The following is a 20287-nucleotide window of genomic DNA, read 5'->3' as shown; positions in this document are numbered from 1 at the left end:
GAACGTCCCATTCGAAGTCTAACGGCTTCCTACGGATAGACATTGCGACGTGAGGTCTGGCGTTATCATGATGGAAAACAATTCCACGCCTGTTGGCAAATTCAGGGCGCTTCCGTGCGATGGCAGTCTTCAGTTCGTCCAATTGAAGGCTGTACTTCGTCGCGTTGATGGTTTCGTTTGGTTGAAGAAGCTCATAATATACCACGCCCTTAAAATCCCACCAGATACTCAGAAGAACCTTTTTCACGTGAAGCCCCGGCTTGGCCACTGTTTGCGTAGACGCGTCGCTGGTTCCCCACGACGTCTTGCGGCTAACATAATTGTATAGGATCCAACTTTCATCGCCTGTTATGATTCTCTTCAAGAACGGTTCTTTTTGATGCCGTTGAAGCAGCACATCACAGACGTTCACACGTTCCAGCAACTGCCGTTCATTCATTTCGTGTGGCACCCACACATCCAGTCGACTTGAGAATCCTAGCTTCTTCAGATGGTCATGTACGGTGGAACAGACTTGTGCAGAGTGTCGGCGAGTTCTCTAACTGTCACTCGAGGATTTTCGTGCACGAGATCCATAAGAAACGTTTCATCAACCTCCTGAGGCCGACCTGAGCGAGCTTGACCTTCCATGTTGAAATCGCCAGCTTCGAATCTTCGATACCATTTTCGAACTGTCTGGTGAGTGACGCAGGCATCTCCATATACTGAGAACATCTCATTCAGGGTCTGCGAAGCTGTGAAGCCATGTTTAAAGCAATATAGCATCACATGACGAAAATAGACTTTTTGGTTCTCCATCTTTCAAACTGATTTCTGACGAAATAGTTGCACTTAGGAAGATCTGCGAAGTTTCCTTAGCGGGCTCATAGATCCGGGAATGTTTGTTGACAAACATAAAATCGTTTAGAGCGCCCTCGTTCTTACTGATTACACAGAAATGTGGAGCGCGCAAAATTTGAAACGAACTTTCCGAACAACCTAATATATGATGTAATATAAACTTTTATTAAGTGAAACTGAAAAGTACCGATTGTTTATTGCAACACAGATGTATCAACGTCAACGCCTTAAAAATGTGGCACTGAAAAGTGCCGATTTGCTCCATCCTCTTCGGGTAGAGTATGTGTAGTGTATGTGTGTGTTGTGAGGCGTAGGAGCAGCACGCTACTCACAAGTAGCCCTGTGAAATACGTGTGATGTGTGTGTGCGTGTATGTGTGTGCGTGTGTGAGCGTGTATGTGGAATCCCTCTCTCCTGCAGCAATCCTTCTCTCCTGCAGCAATCCCTCTCTCCTGTGGCAATCCCTCTCTCCTGTGATCGTGGATTGTCGCATCTGTAAATACCTTGTAAATACAAAAGTTTTTACCTTTTCAAAAAATTAACATAAAAATAAGTATTATCATAACTGTCGTAATCAACATATTATCGTTTATTTCCTTCTTGTTTCTTTATGTATTTTCGGGCTCTTCCTCTTGTTCTTCCTCACGATCGTCGCCCCATAAGTCCCTCTGGATCCTTGGTCCTCCTGCCGTTGTCCCTCGTCTTCTGTGCCTGTGCCGCTCCTTAGCTGTTCATAAGGCCGCTTGCATTTGAGTTTGGAACTCGGAACGCAGAGGCCTTTCGAAATGCCGATTACGACATATACCATCTGGAAAATTATAAGTTATCATTATATATCATGATATGTATCATATAGATGCCGAAAAAAATATTATATTAATATCATGTGGCAAACATCGAACGTAGTGATATCATAACGACGTACTTGCTACGTCTGTTAAGATAGAGTTAAGTGACATGAATATATAAAAGCCTTATCATTTCTTACATCAAAACTTAGACGATATTCAGCCCTACACATAAATTTGCAGATTGAGTAAGTTACTATCATTTTCATAAGATCATAATAAATAACTTATGTGTTAGGTTTAAAATCGTTAAAGTTGTGATGCAAGGAATGGTAAGGCATTTATAGATTGCCGGTAATTATTCAGTTCAGTCCCCTCACCTCCGATTTGGCTGAAACTTACATATATTGTGTATTTTGACGCGTAGAAATTGAATCTATAAGTCAAAATCGTCGCTCTGCACTGTGAATTGAGATATAGGATCAGTTCTTTATAGCTGCACTCTGCTGAACTAATGCAATAAGTTAAAATCTGACAACTATATTTTGTCTCACTCTAAGTTATTGCATTAGTTCAGTATTGCAGCTACAAAGAACAGATCCAATAATGGTTAAAGTTGACTGGGATGACAGGTTAGAAAACCTGTCATACTAACGAGTTAATAGCAACACTAGTATACTCTGTGGCCACCCAAACAGCAATAATTTTATAGTTTCTAGATATACTTTAGAAGAAATGTTAGATTAAAAAACAATTAAATCAGAATATTTATCAAAGTACCCAGCAAACACAATGTTACATGTAACGTACATGTTAGTTGTAATTTCTTATTAAATCTTTGTCTTCTTAAATGAGTATATATATTAGATTATAAATAATAAAAACATTTATTAAAAGATATATAAAAACGCAGGTGAGCACGCGCAGAGTATACTAGTGTCGCTACGATTAGTTGCTGTGACAGATTTCCTAACCTGTCATATCGGTCAACTTTGACGTTTCGTATCTCGCTTCACGGTATGGAGCGACGACTTTAGCTTACAGATTCGGTTTCTACGCGTTAAAATACATAATTTATGTCAATTTCAGCGAAATCAGAATTGAGGGGTCTAAATTGGATGATAATTACCTTATATTCATACGTGCTTATCCCTATCTAAATAGATATAGCAAGCACCACGTTTTAATTAATAACTCGATAACTATTGCCAATTTGACATTATGGTACATGACTTTTCTTCTCGGCTACACCCAATCTATCTCCAACTTTCGTCTGCATGATCAGCTATGCATGATCAGCTATCAAACACCCTGTATATGTATATTTGTCAAAAATAATGTTTAAAAATGCTATTTTTTTATACAGGGAGGTGAACGATCGTTTAGATCATATGGAGACACAGATGAAGTGAGTATATACTTTTTAATCTTAGAAAAATTAATTGAAACTGATATTTCCTTACCTTGTGTTGTCAGGAAAATGAATACACTCTTGGAGAATATCTACAAGTGCGTGCAAAACACCAACCATTGTACTTCAGTGTCATGTAGACCAGAGATGTTCCCCATAGCATCGATCGCACAATTACGTGCTTTCCAGGATATTCATATAGAACTTTACAACAATGCTGTAAGTAGAAAGAAACATTTTGACGCCTTTTGATGTATTATTTGTTTGGTTATTATACCTGTCTTTTCTGTTTCAGGTCAACTATTTCCATTACATCGGTGGCTTCAACTGTAAAGTAAATCTGTGTTTCAAGGACAGCATCCAGGACTCCTTGACGCCATTTTTGACTTGGTTCGGGGGCAAGGAAAATCAAGAGGCATTGTACAACACTCGCTTCGTGAAAAACCATCTACGGTAAGTACACCTCTTGTTCATAACTTGTTGTATATGTGTTTTATTATTTCTGTATTTATTATGTGTGAAAGTTACGATTTTCATTGTCATTCTGTATGTGTGACGTTGAAGATCATGTAACTTTTATATATAATGAATATAGTAATAATAAGACACGCATACGTAGCGATGTGCTTGCTATATCTATTTAGATAGGGATAAGCACGTATGAATATAAGGTAATTATCATCCAATTTAGACCCCTCAATTCTGATTTCGCTGAAATTGACATAAATTATGTATTTTAACACGTAGAAACCGAATCTGTAAGCTAAAGTCGTCGCTCCATACCGTGAAGCGAGATACGAAACGTCAAAGTTGACCGATATGACAGGTTAGGAAATCTGTCACAGCAACTAATCGTAGCGACACTAGTATACTCTGCGCGTGCTCACCTGCGTTTTTATATATCTTTTAATAAATGTTTTTATTATTTATAATCTAATATATATACTCATTTAAGAAGACAAAGATTTAATAAGAAATTACAACTAACATGTACGTTACATGTAACATTGTGTTTGCTGGGTACTTTGATAAATATTCTGATTTAATTGTTTTTTAATCTAACATTTCTTCTAAAGTATATCTAGAAACTATAAAATTATTGCTGTTTGGGTGGCCACAGAGTATACTAGTGTTGCTATTAACTCGTTAGTATGACAGGTTTTCTAACCTGTCATCCCAGTCAACTTTAACCATTATTGGATCTGTTCTTTGTAGCTGCAATACTGAACTAATGCAATAACTTAGAGTGAGACAAAATATAGTTGTCAGATTTTAACTTATTGCATTAGTTCAGCAGAGTGCAGCTATAAAGAACTGATCCTATATCTCAATTCACAGTGCAGAGCGACGATTTTGACTTATAGATTCAATTTCTACGCGTCAAAATACACAATATATGTAAGTTTCAGCCAAATCGGAGGTGAGGGGACTGAACTGAATAATTACCGGCAATCTATAAATGCCTTACCATTCCTTGCATCACAACTTTAACGATTTTAAACCTAACACATAAGTTATTTATTATGATCTTATGAAAATGATAGTAACTTACTCAATCTGCAAATTTATGTGTAGGGCTGAATATCGTCTAAGTTTTGATGTAAGAAATGATAAGGCTTTTATATATTCATGTCACTTAACTCTATCTTAACAGACGTAGCAAGTACGTCGTTATGATATCACTACGTTCGATGTTTGCCACATGATATTAATATAATATTTTTTTCGGCATCTATATGATACATATCATGATATATAATGATAACTTATAATTTTCCAGATGGTATATGTCGTAATCGGCATTTCGAAAGGCCTCTGCGTTCCGAGTTCCAAACTCAAATGCAAGCGGCCTTATGAACAGCTAAGGAGCGGCACAGGCACAGAAGACGAGGGACAACGGCAGGAGGACCAAGGATCCAGAGGGACTTATGGGGCGACGATCGTGAGGAAGAACAAGAGGAAGAGCCCGAAAATACATAAAGAAACAAGAAGGAAATAAACGATAATATGTTGATTACGACAGTTATGATAATACTTATTTTTATGTTAATTTTTTGAAAAGGTAAAAACTTTTGTATTTACAAGGTATTTACAGATGCGACAATCCACGATCACAGGAGAGAGGGATTGTCACAGGAGAGAGGGATTGCTGCAGGAGAGAGGGATTGCTGCAGGAGAGAGGGATTCAACATACACGCTCACACACGCACACACACATCACACGTATTTCGCAGGGTTACTTGTAAGTAGCGTGCTGCTCCTACGCCTCACACACACACATACACTACACATACTCTACCTGAAGAGGGTGGAGCAAATCGGCACTTTTCAGTGCCACATTTTTAAGACGTTGACGTTGATACATCTGTGTTGCAATAAACAATCGGTATTTTTCATTTTAATTCTTGGCGTCAAATTTGTGTCAAACTTTGACAGCAAAGTTTGCTGTGGATTTGATGTCAATTTGGTATCGCGGCTGCCATCAAGATTTGCTATGGATTTGGCGTCAATTTGATACCGCGTATGACGCCAAAGTTTGCTGTGGATTTGGCGTCAATTCGGTGTCGCGTGCTGGCGCCAAGATTTGCTGTGGGTTTGGCGTCAATTTGGTGTCGCGTTGACACCAAGGTTTGCTACGTATTTGGTGCCAATTTGCTGTCGGATTCTGACATCAAGGTTTGCGCTGTATTTAGCGCCAATTTGCTGTCGGATTCTGACACCAAAGTTTGCTGTGGATTTGGCGTCAATTTGGCATCAGGTTATGTACGCAATCATTAGTACCAGAACCCGAGCTTTTTGCGGACACAGATGGCACCTGATTTGACGTCAAGTTTTGGGTACATTTGGTGCCAATTTGGTGCCGATTTGGCATCAAATGGTTTACTGGGTTATTAATAACAAGATCTATGTCGACTCTTACTTAACCTTTATTCAATATCTATTTTATCTGTATAAAAATTAATATTTCACATACTTTATCCTAAGTAATAGCATTTGCATATCTTTTCCAAATGACTTAAAAAATAAAGAAAACATTGCATTTTAAATATGTATATATATATGCGTATGCGATATTTGCAATATATTTTTATTATATCAGGTATATATATATAAAACAATATCTGAGAAATACTCACTTTTACAAGCTACAATCTTTATTCCTTTTTAGGTTTTGTTCTTCATTCTAAGCTTGCGTTCGTTTTAGGCGCTCACGCACTATAAGCCTACCGACAGCGAATTTCCGAACACAACTGTAGTTAAAAAGAACATATATTTTCCTTCGAAATTTGTCGGTAGAACGTTTCCGTCACGTAAGGGAAGTCACGTTAAATTTAACGACATTTGTCGTACATTAACGATAAGTATCGTTAAACATTTGTCGTTAATAGTGGTACAGAATCGCATTTATTCATATTTGTCGACCGACGCTGTTAACGACACCGACAACTGTCGGTAGGCATGTACAGAATGATCCCCTTAAACCAAAATGCGCACATATCGTACGATACAACACCTTTGCCGAGAAAGGAACAAATCGATTCGCACACTCTTGCAGCATTTTTTCCTTGTTGGAATTCATAAAGAATGCAGTGTCGGATATGCACCTTATCTGTTGCCATTTTCAACTGTACTGAACTGAATACTTTTGATGGTTATGTTGGACCTTTCGCCAAACTATATGTTCTTTTTAATAGCTATATGTCTACATTGCATAATCACAAAAGAGCGGGAAAATCTATTCAATTTAAAATTGATTTCATAACTGCTTAAAATAATTTAGATTATTCATTTGTACACCTAATATTATCTCTTGAATTACGTATATCGTTTCTTAAATTACGATATGTCAAATTGGTTTACTGTCCAAATAATGATAATAATGTTTTATCGTACAGTTTACTTTCTGAAAAGGCAAGAAAGCAAGGTTTCTTAAGCATTATTAAACAGTCTTAAAATCGGCCTCTTAATATTTAATCTCATCTACAAATTAATTATAAAAATTAAAAGATTCGCGAAAGTAAAAAAGAATCAGTAAATAGCATACCATGATCTTTCCTCTCTGTATCTGTCGAAAGTATTTCTTTATTAATATATTAAATTAGAATATAGAGTATATAGTATATAGTATACATACACGCACATATTATAATTCTATGTGCAATGTGCCTGACGATTAAGGACAACACTTGTTCGTAAAATGACAAAGGACTCTTCGAAAACGTAATCTACATTTTAAAAGAGTCCTTTGTCATTTTACGAACAAGTGTTAATTAGAGAATTAATATAGTTTAATAAAGAATTAAAGGGTTAATATAAGAATTAAAGGATTAAAACGTAGATTACCTGTTGTAGGAGGGTGTCAGAATTTCTGACGTTAATATAAAATATTTCCTTTCATCTTGTACGGCTAAAACGCTGTATTCTTTTTCAAATTCCACCCTTCTACAACAGGTAATCTACGTTTTAATTCTTTAATTTTTATATTAACCCTTTAATTCTTATATTTAACATATATTATTATAATATTGTATATTATAAATCATTGTTTTCCATTATTAATATATCAATATATTGCATCAATATATTGCCCATTGATAGTAGCTACAACTTTGTCGTTGTACAATATCGAAGAGTGATTTCCTTCGATATAATGCACTTGTACATTTCCAGTGGTAATCTGAAAATTATTTCGTTGAATAAAATTCCTCCGTGTGAATTAAACAATTTTGATTGTAGTAAATTTTATATGATATATACCTTATGGAGGCCATAATCCTCATGAGGAAAATTCAGCGACATTGTGGTTGACTTAAGAAGTATTACGGGTGACGTAATTTTCGGTAATTCCGTTATGTTATACTTATATAATGCTTGCACGTGTTTGTAAATTGTTAAACATAGAGATTTCATAGATTCGGCAGAGAATTTCATATATAACGGAGGAAGAAATTTTACAAACATATTTAGCTTATCGTCCCAGTTGGTAAGTTTATTCAGTTCCAAGAAAAGCTGCAAGATAAATAGATTATTTGACTTTTTCCGGAGAAACTTACGTTTACAAATAATATTTATAATAATAAATACCTTTCCGCTAATCGTTGGCTCTAAAACATCCATTATACTTAGAAGGATATTATTCTCAAGTTCCTCAGTTGTAGCGCCAGATATAGTTTGATCTAACAATGCTCTTAACTGTTCAGGTGCGCCGTCGATGAACACCAATCGGCCTTGGAAGTGCATTTGTTCCAACCTTCTTGCTAACTCGATCGCAATTAATGTTCCATACGAATAGGCGATTATAAGGAAATCTTGCTTAGATTTGATTCTTTGTATCATATGCTGAAAGCGCAGAGAAGACGATGAAATATAATAGTAGTTAAAAAAAGGAATTAATATTGTATCAGGTTATATTGTGTTACAACATAATTTTACTTGTACTTTATGCTATATAACTATATTGAAGTGAAAGATTCATACTTTAAAGATACTATCAACGATATCGGTTACAATTTTTGCCGATATTGTAAGTTCCATATTGTAAGCATGTTGCTGGTGCTTCAATTTTCGGCGCCAAAGAACAGAAAATATTTCCACAACCTTCGATTCCTGGCAATAGGAATATTTCGTCCTTCGTATCGCCTTTCGTTTGAAGATTCATACAGATGTCGTTTATTAAATTGTCTTCACCCATCGTATGGATAAATAATTTTAGACCAGTCGATTTATTTCCATCCGCAACATCACCAGAGCGTAAATTCTCATTCTTCGCTTCTTGGTCAAACATTTCAGCAAGTTTGGCAAAAGTGAGATTTCGAATATTCTGGGCAGTGAAAAATATCCCATGCTCCCGTTCTAAGGTTTGTTTGATTTCTACGACCATCATCGAGTCCATTCCAAGTTCAAACAGGTGTGCCTGAGCAGACACAGTAGTCAAATCCTTCACACCTGTGTTAATAGTAATTCGTAATTAATAAATATAATGTAGCAACGTCCGAACTGCGAGGAGCACAAGCAGATGCAAAAATCAACTCACAAACATTTGTACATTATATGCATTTCTCCTCCTCAAATAATAGTTAACAGTTAACCTTTTCCATCTCATTTTAATTAATACTTTTCACTTACTCATAATGTTGGCTACAGTGTCAATAACACTGATGGAGCTAAAACAGCACCCGAACGCTTCTCTGCCACAACTATGCTCGCCGCCACTGGTTGCTTTTGTAAGAGAAATTCTTCCAGCTTCTCGATGCAGGAACTTATTTTTTGCTGCAATGTACCGCCAATGACCATTTCTTTGTCGTCCTCTTGCATGTCGGCTACAATACCGACATCGCCGATGGCGCCCCATTGAATCGCCAAATCCATATAAGCCCTCCTGTGTTCTTCTCTCACAGATTCTTTCCATGATAGAATTTGCCATTCTACCATGAAAGAAGGAGGGCGTACTAGGTGGCGACGGGACGCCGTGCGCTCGGGACCTGCATCTCATTTTTCGTTCCGAGGAGAGAAAAATATCGAGAGCGCGGTAGTCGCTAGATCGGGAATCGAACCCGGGTCTTTCGCTTGCCGGGCGACTGCTCTAGACCACTGAGCTATCTGACGCTCCACGCTCACGACACTCTCCCCTCCCCAGATAACGTTGAGAGATGTCGTTCGGAAGCGACATCTCTAGTGCTATCCCCATAATTGCCCGGCATTGCCTCTACCGCACGACACAGAGGAGAAGACGACGAAGTGACGTAGCTCAGGACATATGCATCTGGACAACTGGTCCAAGTTCTTCGTGGTCCACGCTTTCGCTTTGAATGGTTCCTGGAATGTCTCTATCGTGTGATTCTGACAAATCTTGTCGTTTAGTACAACAGCAAGATTGAATATGGCGTCTGTTGGCGCCAATTCCTCCGCTGTTCTCAATATGTACTCGCAATCTTTGATGTCTGATGCATCGACGTTCGATACAATTAATACTTTCATTCCGTAAGATTTCCACAGCCCAACCTTCATACGCTGATAACCGTTCTTTAGTCCAATTCGTGAGATAAGCACGAGGTTCCTGGCACCACGAATGAGTAACCAGTCGGCTAATTCCAAGCCGAAACCACCCAATCCTCCCAAGATAATGTATGACCTATTCGGTAGACAATAATAACGCGGTAGGGCAAGCAAAGGCGTGTCCATGAATTTTTCCTCCTCTTGTATCTTTATATTAGGTGCACAACTAAGTTCTCGCTGTTTTTTTTTATGAAAATGCAACTTTATTGTGAAAAAATGGTTACAAATGAATCATTCAAAATATTGCCCATCGCTAGCGACAACTTTTTCCCATCTTTCTGGCAGAGCTCGAATACCGTCACGGCACAAGTGTTCTTCTTTTGAGGCTATCCACGAATCAAGCCATTTTGAGATGTCTTCATATGAGCGGAACTGCTGATTAGCCAGACCATATGCCATCGAACGGAACAAGTAATAATCGGACGGCGCAATATCTGGGGAATATGGCGGGTGGGGTAGGACTTCCCATTTGAGCGTTTCTAAGTAGGTTTTAACGGGTTTGGCAACGTGAAGCCGAGCGTTGTCATGCTGTAGAATCACTTTTTCGTGCCTCTGCTCGTATTGTGGCTTTTCGCGCAGTGCTCGGCTCAATCGCATCAATTGAGTTCGATACCGTTCCTCAGTGATGGTTTCGTTCGGTTTCAACAGCTCATAATAAATAACACCGCCCTGGTCCCACCAAATACACAGCAAAACCTTCGCAGCGTGAATATTCGGCCGAGCCGACGATGTAGAAGCATGACCGGGCAGTCCCCATGATTTTGTTCTCTTTGGGTTGCTGTAATGAATCCATTTTTCATCACCCGTAACGATGCGATGAAGAAAACCCTTCCTTTTTTGCCGCTGGAGCAGTTGTTCGCAGGCGAAAAAACGACGCTCAACGTCTCTTGGCTTCAAATCATAAGGAACCCAAGTTCCTTGTTTTTGAATCATTCCCAACGCATGCAATCGCTTGGAAATGGCTTGGCGGGTAACTCCTAATGCTGAAGCAAGCTCTTTTTACGTTTGGCACGGATCCTCATCGAGCAATGCCTCCAATTCAGCGTCTTCGAAGGTTTTTGGCCTTCCTTCACGCGAACGGTCGTCAACATCGAAATCACCGTCTTTGAAGCGACGGAACCAATCACGGCACGTTGTTTTACTTAGAGCAGCATCTCCGTAAACTTTTTGGAGTTCTCGATGCGCTTTAGCCGCCGTTTTCTTCGAATGAAAGAAGAAAAGCAACACTTCCCGCAAATGACGATTATTTGGCACAAAATAAGACATTTTCACACAACCAAAAGTATATGACGCAAAAACAAAATCACTAATGTGTCAAAGCGGTTTGTTTACCATATGTCTAAGCTTGGTTCATGACGTTTTGGTTATGTCACAATCGACCAGCACTTACTACTGGAGCCATCTCTTGAAAAACAGCGGGAACTTAGTTGCGCACCTAATAATTATCTGAAAATATATAAAACTTTTCATATTGTATTAACACTATACCTTTTGTAACTCTGTACATGCTCGTTTATTATAACTAATGCCATTAGGAACATTTATCAATCATCTTGCCTTTCCAATGTGTTTTCCAGCTGCCATGTACCTAAAAGCCGCTTCTATCTCGTCCTTTTGAAAAACTTTTCTAGTAATTGGCTTTATGGCTCCCTTTTTAAGACCTGCTGCTACTATCGCTTTTAAATTATCTTTCTGTTCGTTGCTGCTGTTAATAACAGCGTTTAACACTACACCGTAAAATGTAATCCCTTTCGAAAACACCGACATGTTCAATGTATTGTTAGACATCATATCGAATTTTCCGATTTCCAAAAATCGCCCATTTCTGGCGAGGCAACGTACAGACGCTTGAAGTTTATCTTCGGCTAATGAATTTAATACAACATCCACACCACGACCATTGGTCTGTTGGTATATCATCTGTTCGAAGCTGATGTCGCGCAAATTCCCAATATGATCCTCCGGCATAGACGGGAAAGTATCTCGTATGAACTTTCGCTTTTTCAAGGTACCAACAGTGGTAAAAACTTCGCAACCATCATGAAGTGCAATATTAATAGCAGCTTGTCCTACAGCGCCGGTACCTGAGTGGATCAGTATTTTGTCGTTTTTCTTTAATTTTCTACGAAGGTACAATGCATAGTAACATGTGGTATAAGCGCAGGGAACCGTCGCGGCGTCCTCGAGAGTCCATCCGTCCGGAATTTCCCAGGATAGATATTGATCGAACACCTGCATATTTGATATGCACCTGAATAAAGAATTATATCGTTATTGCTTTATGACATCCTCTTGTCAATGTTACACGATTTATCAGTCACACTTATTTTGCGTCCAATATCGTCGATACCGACGTATTCAAAACCTAATACGCAGTCTTCCAGTCGTCCGCGAGACATATAATCATCCAAGTTAATTTTACCGCTTGCTACCATAGACATATAATCATCCAAGTTAATTTTACCGCTTGCTACCATTACATCCCTGAAGTTAAGAGAAGCGTAAATTATATTAACGAGATTTTCATGCTGGTAATCCGGAGTGATATCGCCTTCAATCCAATGTAATGAAGTTAAATCTCCATGCACCTAAAAGTGATACAATGTTTAATACAATAAAAATGATACTTTGTTTAATTATCTATGATAAGTAACATATCTAGTGTAATAATTTTTTAACTATATGGAAATGGTAATATAAGATATATTTTGTTTTGTCCGTCAGCGATATGTACCAATTGATTCATCAAGGCATGATGTACATGCTTGTGTTTTAGGGACTCCAACGGAAGATATCTGTACGATCCTCATACTTTTTCGGGGCGTAAAACATTTATAACGAGATCCATTCGAAGTTGTTCCGCGTAGAATGGATCATGCAATGAGAATTTCGGTGCGTTTTTGTCCTGAATGAACACTCCTCTAATTAATTCACCGCCCGGTTCTTTCCTCAGGCAATTAACGAGACCCAGTAAGCCACATTCTGTATCCTTCTCTCCAATAATAATTATTCTCATACTATTAGTCAATTCGTCCCCCGCGCTTAGAATTGATTTGATTTGTTTCAGCCAAGAGAATTCGTAATTGTTCACGTATATAACTTGCGTTTTATTCGTCGGCTGACCTCTCTTCTTCAAGAGCATTATAGACTCATTGCCTGTCTGTTTCTCGAGTATTATCGCTAGGTTTTTCGCGTCCGCGTAAGCAAAATCCGCTTTTGTAAGGAATTGCCCACGTGTCAACCAAAAGCCTTTATCTCTTAATATTGGTAAGATGTCTTTTAGGCTTTCCTTTTTGCTGTTCGTTAACAAATTACAGCCTATGACTAACATTATATTGTTTTTTGTCGATAGCTTCTTCGATTTTGTAATTAGGATTTCTGAAGGAAATTTAGTGTCATCGAAACGATTAGTTCTATTTATCAAAGTAATATTAGGCTGAACAAGCGGCAAGTTCCCCAAAACTTGAGCAAATAGCGGAGAGGCTAATTTTTCTATTGAAATCTCATCATCATCTCCGAGTAGTTCGATAATGCCCACTTTGGTTGTTTGATGGTACTCCAGAACAAGATGTGTCGACAGAGTTATTCCAACCTCAAGAGAAACTTTTGCTCCGTCTCGATGAGCTACAAATTTGTATTTTTCAAGGACAGGACTCCCCGTTACCTTCCGTCGAGGTATAGTAGTGGCGGTAATGCCACGAATCTCCACACCACCAGATATTACTGTGTTTAAATTTTTGTATACGCACAGCGAGTTCGGGGAATATTTGAACGTTTTTTCTTAGCTTATATCATTTGTTTAATTCAATTATATAATATATATATGTATCTTATAAGTGACATTCTAATTAGAATATTAATTATGAAGGAATAGTTGAAAGAGGATATTACGGAGATTCCAGACAAGGGAACATCGAAAGAAATCTATATTTCTTTCATTCTATCTATATTTATTTATATTTATTTAGAAATCTATCTACATTAATGGCTATGTTTACACCCAGCGACCTAATAGAGGTCTGATCTATACCGTGACCCGAAGTAGGTCTAGTAACTAGCCGTTTACATCGAAAGAGACCTAAGAATTTATGAGGTCATATTTAGTCCACGTTGGTCCGAATTATTAGGGCCATCTATTGTGCTTTGTACAAATTATTATAATGGAATGTATTTATACGAATCTTTATGATAAGGTTATATAGGCCACGTTTCGTTTCACGTATATGAACGCATTTTTCTATAATTTATGTCACGTATATTTTAAAAAACGCGCGCATTATGTGTAAAACAAAACGCAAGCAATAGCAGAGATAATAGTGTGTTGTAAGTTGTGTAACAGTGTATGTTTAAATATCAAATAAAATGATACCTGTGCAATATATTAATATGTTTTTACATATTATTATGGAAAAGAATAAAAATATTATGTCTTTAAACATTAGGCGTCGAAGAAAAAAAATGTGGGACATAATTCATCAGTTGCACAGGATGCAAAAAGTAATGTTAATGGAATATATGAAAATGTTTCCCATGGTTAACATTTTCGAAATGTATTTTAATACAATAAATATAGAAAAAAGAATATGGATGAAGACGAGAAGCAATCATTTTTGGAATGACATAGTACTATGTACATACACAGATTCGGATTGGATAGAGAGTTTCCGAATGTGTAAGGAAATTTTCAATGACTTGTGCTACTTGTTACAACCTGCTTTGGAGCCTAAGCCTCTTCTATTAATATCTAGAGAACCTTTATCGGTTGAAAAACAAGTTGCTGTAGCCCTCTATAAAATGGCAAGTTGTGCAGAATATCGTGTTGTGGGCAACGTATTTGGAATTCATAAATCTACAGTAAAAAAATGTCTCTTCAGAGTTGTAAATGCTATAAATGATTTAATGATGAGAAATTATCTCCATATGCCAGATCTATACGAAGCTTCAGAAATAGCAATAAATTTTGAAAAAATATCATGTATTCCACAAATTATTGGATGCATCGATGGTACACATATACCTATATTGGCTCCTTCAGAAGGCTACAGAGATTTTGTTAACAGTAAGGGTTGGCCTTCATATATTTTGCAGGCAGTTGTTGACGATAAATGCAGGTACATATTTATATTTAATAATAAGTAAAATTATTATTCGGCAATAATTAGCGATGGCTTCTATATGCTCTTATATAGCCATTCTTAATTGTTTGATTATAAAATTATTATTGAGCGATAATCATTAATAACGTATAATCATTAATATTGCTTATAGGTTTAGAAATATTTGTATTCGCCACCCTGGAAGTACACATGATGCTGCTGTATTTAAAGATTCAAATTTATATAGACATGTTGAAAATATTATTCCACAAGTAAGATTAATAACTTAATTAATTTTTATACAACAAATATAATATTTATATTTTGTCATAATATAGTATTATGTTATTATTTTTATTGCAGATTTCAAAAAATATCAATGGTTTGGAAATACCTTATTTAATTGTTGGAGACCCAGCTTATCCTTTACTATCATGGTTATTAAAAGGCTATCCTGGTACCGTAACAGCTGAACAAGAATCTTTTAATGTACACTTGAATTCTGCAAGAGTTGCTGTGGAAATGGCATTTGGCCGTTTGAAATCACGTTGGAGAATTCTCTTAAAAAGAATTGATATAAACCACGTATTCGTGCCAAATATTACAAGTTCCTGTTGTATTTTACAAAATTTTCTGGAATCTAAGAAGGAACAGTTTCTTCAACAATGGCTGAATGATATAGTTGAAGCAGAATTTATTTATCCACAACCTATAAATATCATTAATCGACAACGTGATGACATTTCTGGATCAACTATCCGACAACATTTAACAGATTATTTATGTAATAATTATCCGTTGCGCACAAGTTTTTTAAGATAAGGTACAATATTTAAAATATAATACTCTGTTCAGTATTCATATTAATATATTTCATTACTTATAAAATTTATATAAAATTTAAAAAAATTGAACAAATATTAGGTTGTTCGGAAAGTTCGTTTCAAAGTTTTGAAATAAATTAAGAGCGCAATATTTTACACAAAGAGGAACTTTATTGAAGCAAATATATACCGTTTTGTTCAACGACCTTGGCCCATCTTTTAGGAAGCTGCATGATGCCTTTGCTCCAAAATAAAGGTTTCTTATTGGCGAAAAATTTATCAAGATGACTTTTGAGGACTTTCAAAGACTCGAATTTCTTGTCCCGAAGAAAATTTTTTAAAGAAAGAAATAGATAGTAGTCAGATGGGGCAAGGTCGGGAGAATATGGAGGATGAGGAAGAACGTCCCATTCGAAGTCTAACAGCTTCCTACGGATAGACATTGCGACGTGAGGTCTGGCGTTATCATAATGGAAAACAATTCCACGCCTGTTAGCCAATTCAAGGCGCTTCCGTGCGATGGCAGTCTTCAGTTTGTCCAGTTGAAGGCTGTACTTCGCCGCGTTGATGGTTTCGTTTGGTTGAAGAAGCTCATAATATACCACGCCCTTAAAATTCCACCAGATACTCAGAAGAACCTTTTTCGCGTGAAGCACCGGCTTGGCCACTGTTTGCGTAGACGCGTCGCTGGTTCCCCACGATCTCTTGCGGCTAACATAATTGTATAGGATCCAACTTTCATCGCCTGTTATGATCCTCTTCAAGAACGGTTCTTTTTGGTGCCGTTGAAGCAGCATATCGCAGATGTTCACACGTTCCAGCAACTGCCGTTCATTCATTTCGTGTGGCACCCACACATCCAGTCGACTTGAGAATCCTAGCTTCTTCAGATGGTCATGTACGGTGGAAACAGACTTGTGCAGAGTGTCGGCGAGTTCTCTAACTGTCACTCGAGGATTTTCGTACACGAGATCCATAAGAAGCGTTTCATTAACCTCCTGAGGCCGGCCTGAGCGAACTTGATCTTCCATATTGAAATCGCCAGCTTCGAATCTGCGATACCATTTTCGAACTGTCTGGTGAGTGACGCAGGCATCTCCATATACTGAGAACATCTCATTCAGGGTCTGCGAAGCCATGAAGCCACGTTTAAAGCAATATAGCATCACATGACGAAAATAGACTTTTTGGTTCCCCATTTTTCAAACTGATTTCTGACGAAATAGTTGCACTTAGGAAGATCTGCGAAGTTTCCTTAGCGGGCTCATAGGTCCGGGAATGTTTGTTGACAAACATAAAATCGTTTAGAGCGCCCTCGTTCTTACTGATTACATAGAAATGTGGAGCGCGCGAAATTTGAAACGAACTTTCCGAACAACCTAATACATTTCTTTGGTAACATTTATAAGTGTTTATTTGTCTTACCATCATCTGAATTATGTGAATATGAATTTGATGGCGTTGGTGAAGAACCTATACGATAAGATGAAGATGGTGTTGGTGAACGAGAAAATGAAAGAGATGGTGACAATTGGTACGGGTTTAAATTTTGAGTAAAGGAACTTGACTGGAACATATACATTGGACTTGAAGTTGGTGCAAACTGAGGATACTGCAAGTTGGTTGTTTGTATTGCTCCTAACCCTTTCATAAAATTCTCCAAAAGCAAAATCTAATGTTGATGTCCCTTTTCCCATTGTTGTTGATTTGCCATTTGCATTTTTATTGTCAAGCATACACATTTCTTCTTTCATTACTTTTTGCATTTCTTCGGCTTGTTTCTTCACAAAAACTTCTGCAAAGTTTTCCGCCAGCTTCATATAGGTGTTGCGACCTAAAAATATACAATTAAACAATTTTTTGTGGATTTACATGGAAATTAAAACAATTACAATATATACAACATATATAATATATACAACATATCTATAAATATAAGTTATAACATAAGTAGATGTAATATATTTTTACAAGTTTTCATATGTTAAAGTATTAAGTTATTTATCATTTTTAATGATAACTTCTAATTGCATATTCATTTATGATTATTCTTTTGCACAAGTATATATTTGAAATATGTTATAATACTGACCTCCTGTTTTTGCTTTTTTTGAACGTAGTGTATTATTTGGTACATCAATAATATTCAATATATTATCAGTATTATTTGGTATATTCATATCATTCTCTACATTTTGCATATCAAATTCTATATAACCCTCCTTTCATCAAGCTTTTCTTCTTGCGTTAGTTCTAAAATTATATAATGTATATATTATATATATATATATATTATATATATATATATATAAGCAAATAAATTAACATAAAATAAAATTATTAATACCTTGAGCATTACTGCCGCTTGATTCTAAACCGATATTTGCTATAGCTTGGATTATTCCTTTTACATTTAAAATATATTTCTTTTAAATGTTTTAATTTTGTTTTCATCTGGGCTCCAGTTTTTATAAAACCTATTTCTCTCATCTTAGGTTCCAATGAATTGTAGATGTCTATATGTTTATGGCGCTTCCCATCCATCATTTGTATAATTCTTTTTTCAATACAAAGATCGAGAAAAATTCTAGTTTCATTGTCGGTCCAATTTGAACCTTTATGTTTCTTGTTAGACCTATTGAATGACATATTTTTGAAAATGAGGTTAACATGACTTTTATCTTAGTAAATACTATTTATATCATTTTGATTAACAACGGTATTTACTTACAAATTTAAATCATGTTGAGAACCACCGCTACACGATGTTGTCTGCATCCATTTATATTATTTTTATTGCACAAGTTTTATAACACAGTCTGTTAACACTAAGCTACTAAACTATTTCTTTCTTTATTGCACTAAAAAAACAAAAACTTCCTTTTATTACAAAATGTATAAGAAATGTCATCCTATTAGTCATTTTAACTCAGCGATAGCAGCGATTCTTACCGGACAAATAAAGAAGCTTTTAGGTCGCGTCGCGTCGGTTTACACCGAAAAAGTAGACGCCCTATTTTAAGTCAGGGAACAAAAATATGAAGCCTGGCCTAAAGCTAGGTCAGGTCACCTACCAACTGTTTACAGCAGATGGCCTAAATAATTTAGGTCGAATTTGAGGTATAGGCCACGGCCTAAATGCTGGGTGTAAACGTAGCCTATGTCTCATAGTCAACCTACCTATATTTTCAGTCGTAGCATCTTTTAGATGTTGCGCATGAAGCCTCGGATTGATCACCAATTTTTCTATCCCAGTAGGAAAACGAAGACTTCTCGTGTCTGTCCCAAGGATCCTTATTTGGAGCATGTTATTCATGAACACTACCCATTTGTTCATCCATTCTATGTGTCCTCGGCTGGCTGTAATGGATGCACTTCTTAAAGAACGAAATAGATCCGTATATTGATATCCGCGTAATTTAAGCTCCTTATATATATCTCTCGTTTTCATTATTTCTTTCTCGTTATCGTCTTCTTCTAGATAATCGATGGGCACATTTTCCTTGTCAAGACCTAGTGGAACACGCACCGTGACAGTGACAATTGCGTTACTATTTTCTGTTATTTCAAACTTCCCAGTACCTGCGTAAACAAATATATAAAATATATTATATCGAAAATTTGAAAAAAGATACCTGTTGAGCAAACACTATTGATTTACTTTTTTGCACCATTAACGTTAGTTGCTGCTTGGTTCGAAAGAAGTGTCGCTCGGACCGGACAGGATGACGAGTCTTGGCAAATCGTCCTTTGGTGCCCCACCGTTGACTTTTTACTTCATATTAGGTACTAATAAAATATGAGCATTGGATCTGCCAAAATCAAAAGAATTTATAGCCACAAAAGTAGGTTCCCATATGATGGAGTAGTCACGACTCGTATAGTCCTTCACTTAAAGTCTCATCTCGTCAATATCTCATTCAATATCATCTCGTTCTTTTGTGATATTTATGTTTGGTGGAATTATGCCAGTTTCCATTGTTATCAGCACCTTGTCAGAGAGAGAGAGAGAGAGGGAAATATCCATTTTGAGAAAACTTCTAACTTCAAAGATGCGTTATGTTGAAGATTAAATATTCTTATGAATAATGATCTCTTTCGGCATTTCCACAAAAAATATTTCAAATATTTTCAAGAATAACACTATTTAAATAATGAGCGCAGATTACAGAACACCCCAGTTGTATGGCATAAGTTGATGTTTTATTATTATAGCGTATGGAACAGCTATTTTTTATATTGATAATATCTGTGTCTTTGATAAATTTATTT

The 20287-nt window shown here is 36.7% G+C and overlaps 1 protein-coding gene, 1 long non-coding RNA gene and 1 pseudogene across 2 annotated transcripts; 2 read left to right on the top strand and 1 right to left on the bottom strand.

Moving 5' to 3' along the window:
• Window positions 1-1430: 1430 nt before the first annotated feature.
• LOC112590325 (uncharacterized) lies at window positions 1431-3496 on the top strand. Its single transcript, XM_025306444.1, has 4 exons — window positions 1431-1658; window positions 2993-3036; window positions 3105-3258; window positions 3335-3496. Exons 1-4 carry the CDS (start codon window positions 1626-1628, stop codon window positions 3494-3496), a joined length of 393 nt encoding a protein of 130 aa, XP_025162229.1. The 5' UTR covers window positions 1431-1625.
• Window positions 3497-4228: 732 nt separating this feature from the next.
• On the top strand, window positions 4229-5024 carry LOC112590329 (uncharacterized). The gene is made up of 2 exons (XR_003114122.1): window positions 4229-4437; window positions 4820-5024. It is a non-coding gene; the product is annotated as an uncharacterized LOC112590329 (long non-coding RNA).
• Window positions 5025-8029: 3005 nt separating this feature from the next.
• LOC112590324 (fatty acid synthase-like) lies at window positions 8030-19532 on the bottom strand (annotated as a pseudogene).
• Window positions 19533-20287: the final 755 nt, after the last annotated feature.

Source organism: Harpegnathos saltator, unplaced genomic scaffold, assembly GCF_003227715.2.
Source record: "Harpegnathos saltator strain DR-91 unplaced genomic scaffold, Hsal_v8.6 scaffold780, whole genome shotgun sequence".
Taxonomy (NCBI): domain Eukaryota; kingdom Metazoa; phylum Arthropoda; class Insecta; order Hymenoptera; family Formicidae; genus Harpegnathos; species Harpegnathos saltator.
This window is presented reverse-complemented; position numbering and strand designations above follow the sequence as displayed.

Bases quoted from the DNA above. Each gene is read 5' to 3' on its own strand.
- LOC112590325 (XM_025306444.1), top strand. From the start codon at position 1,626: ATGCCGATTACGACATATACCATCTGGAAAATT. The intron at 1,659-2,992 runs ATAAGTTATCAT...ATTTTTTTATAC, and splicing joins CATATACCATCTGGAAAATT to AGGGAGGTGAACGATCGTTT. The intron at 3,259-3,334 runs GTAAGTAGAAAG...TTTCTGTTTCAG, and splicing joins TAGAACTTTACAACAATGCT to GTCAACTATTTCCATTACAT.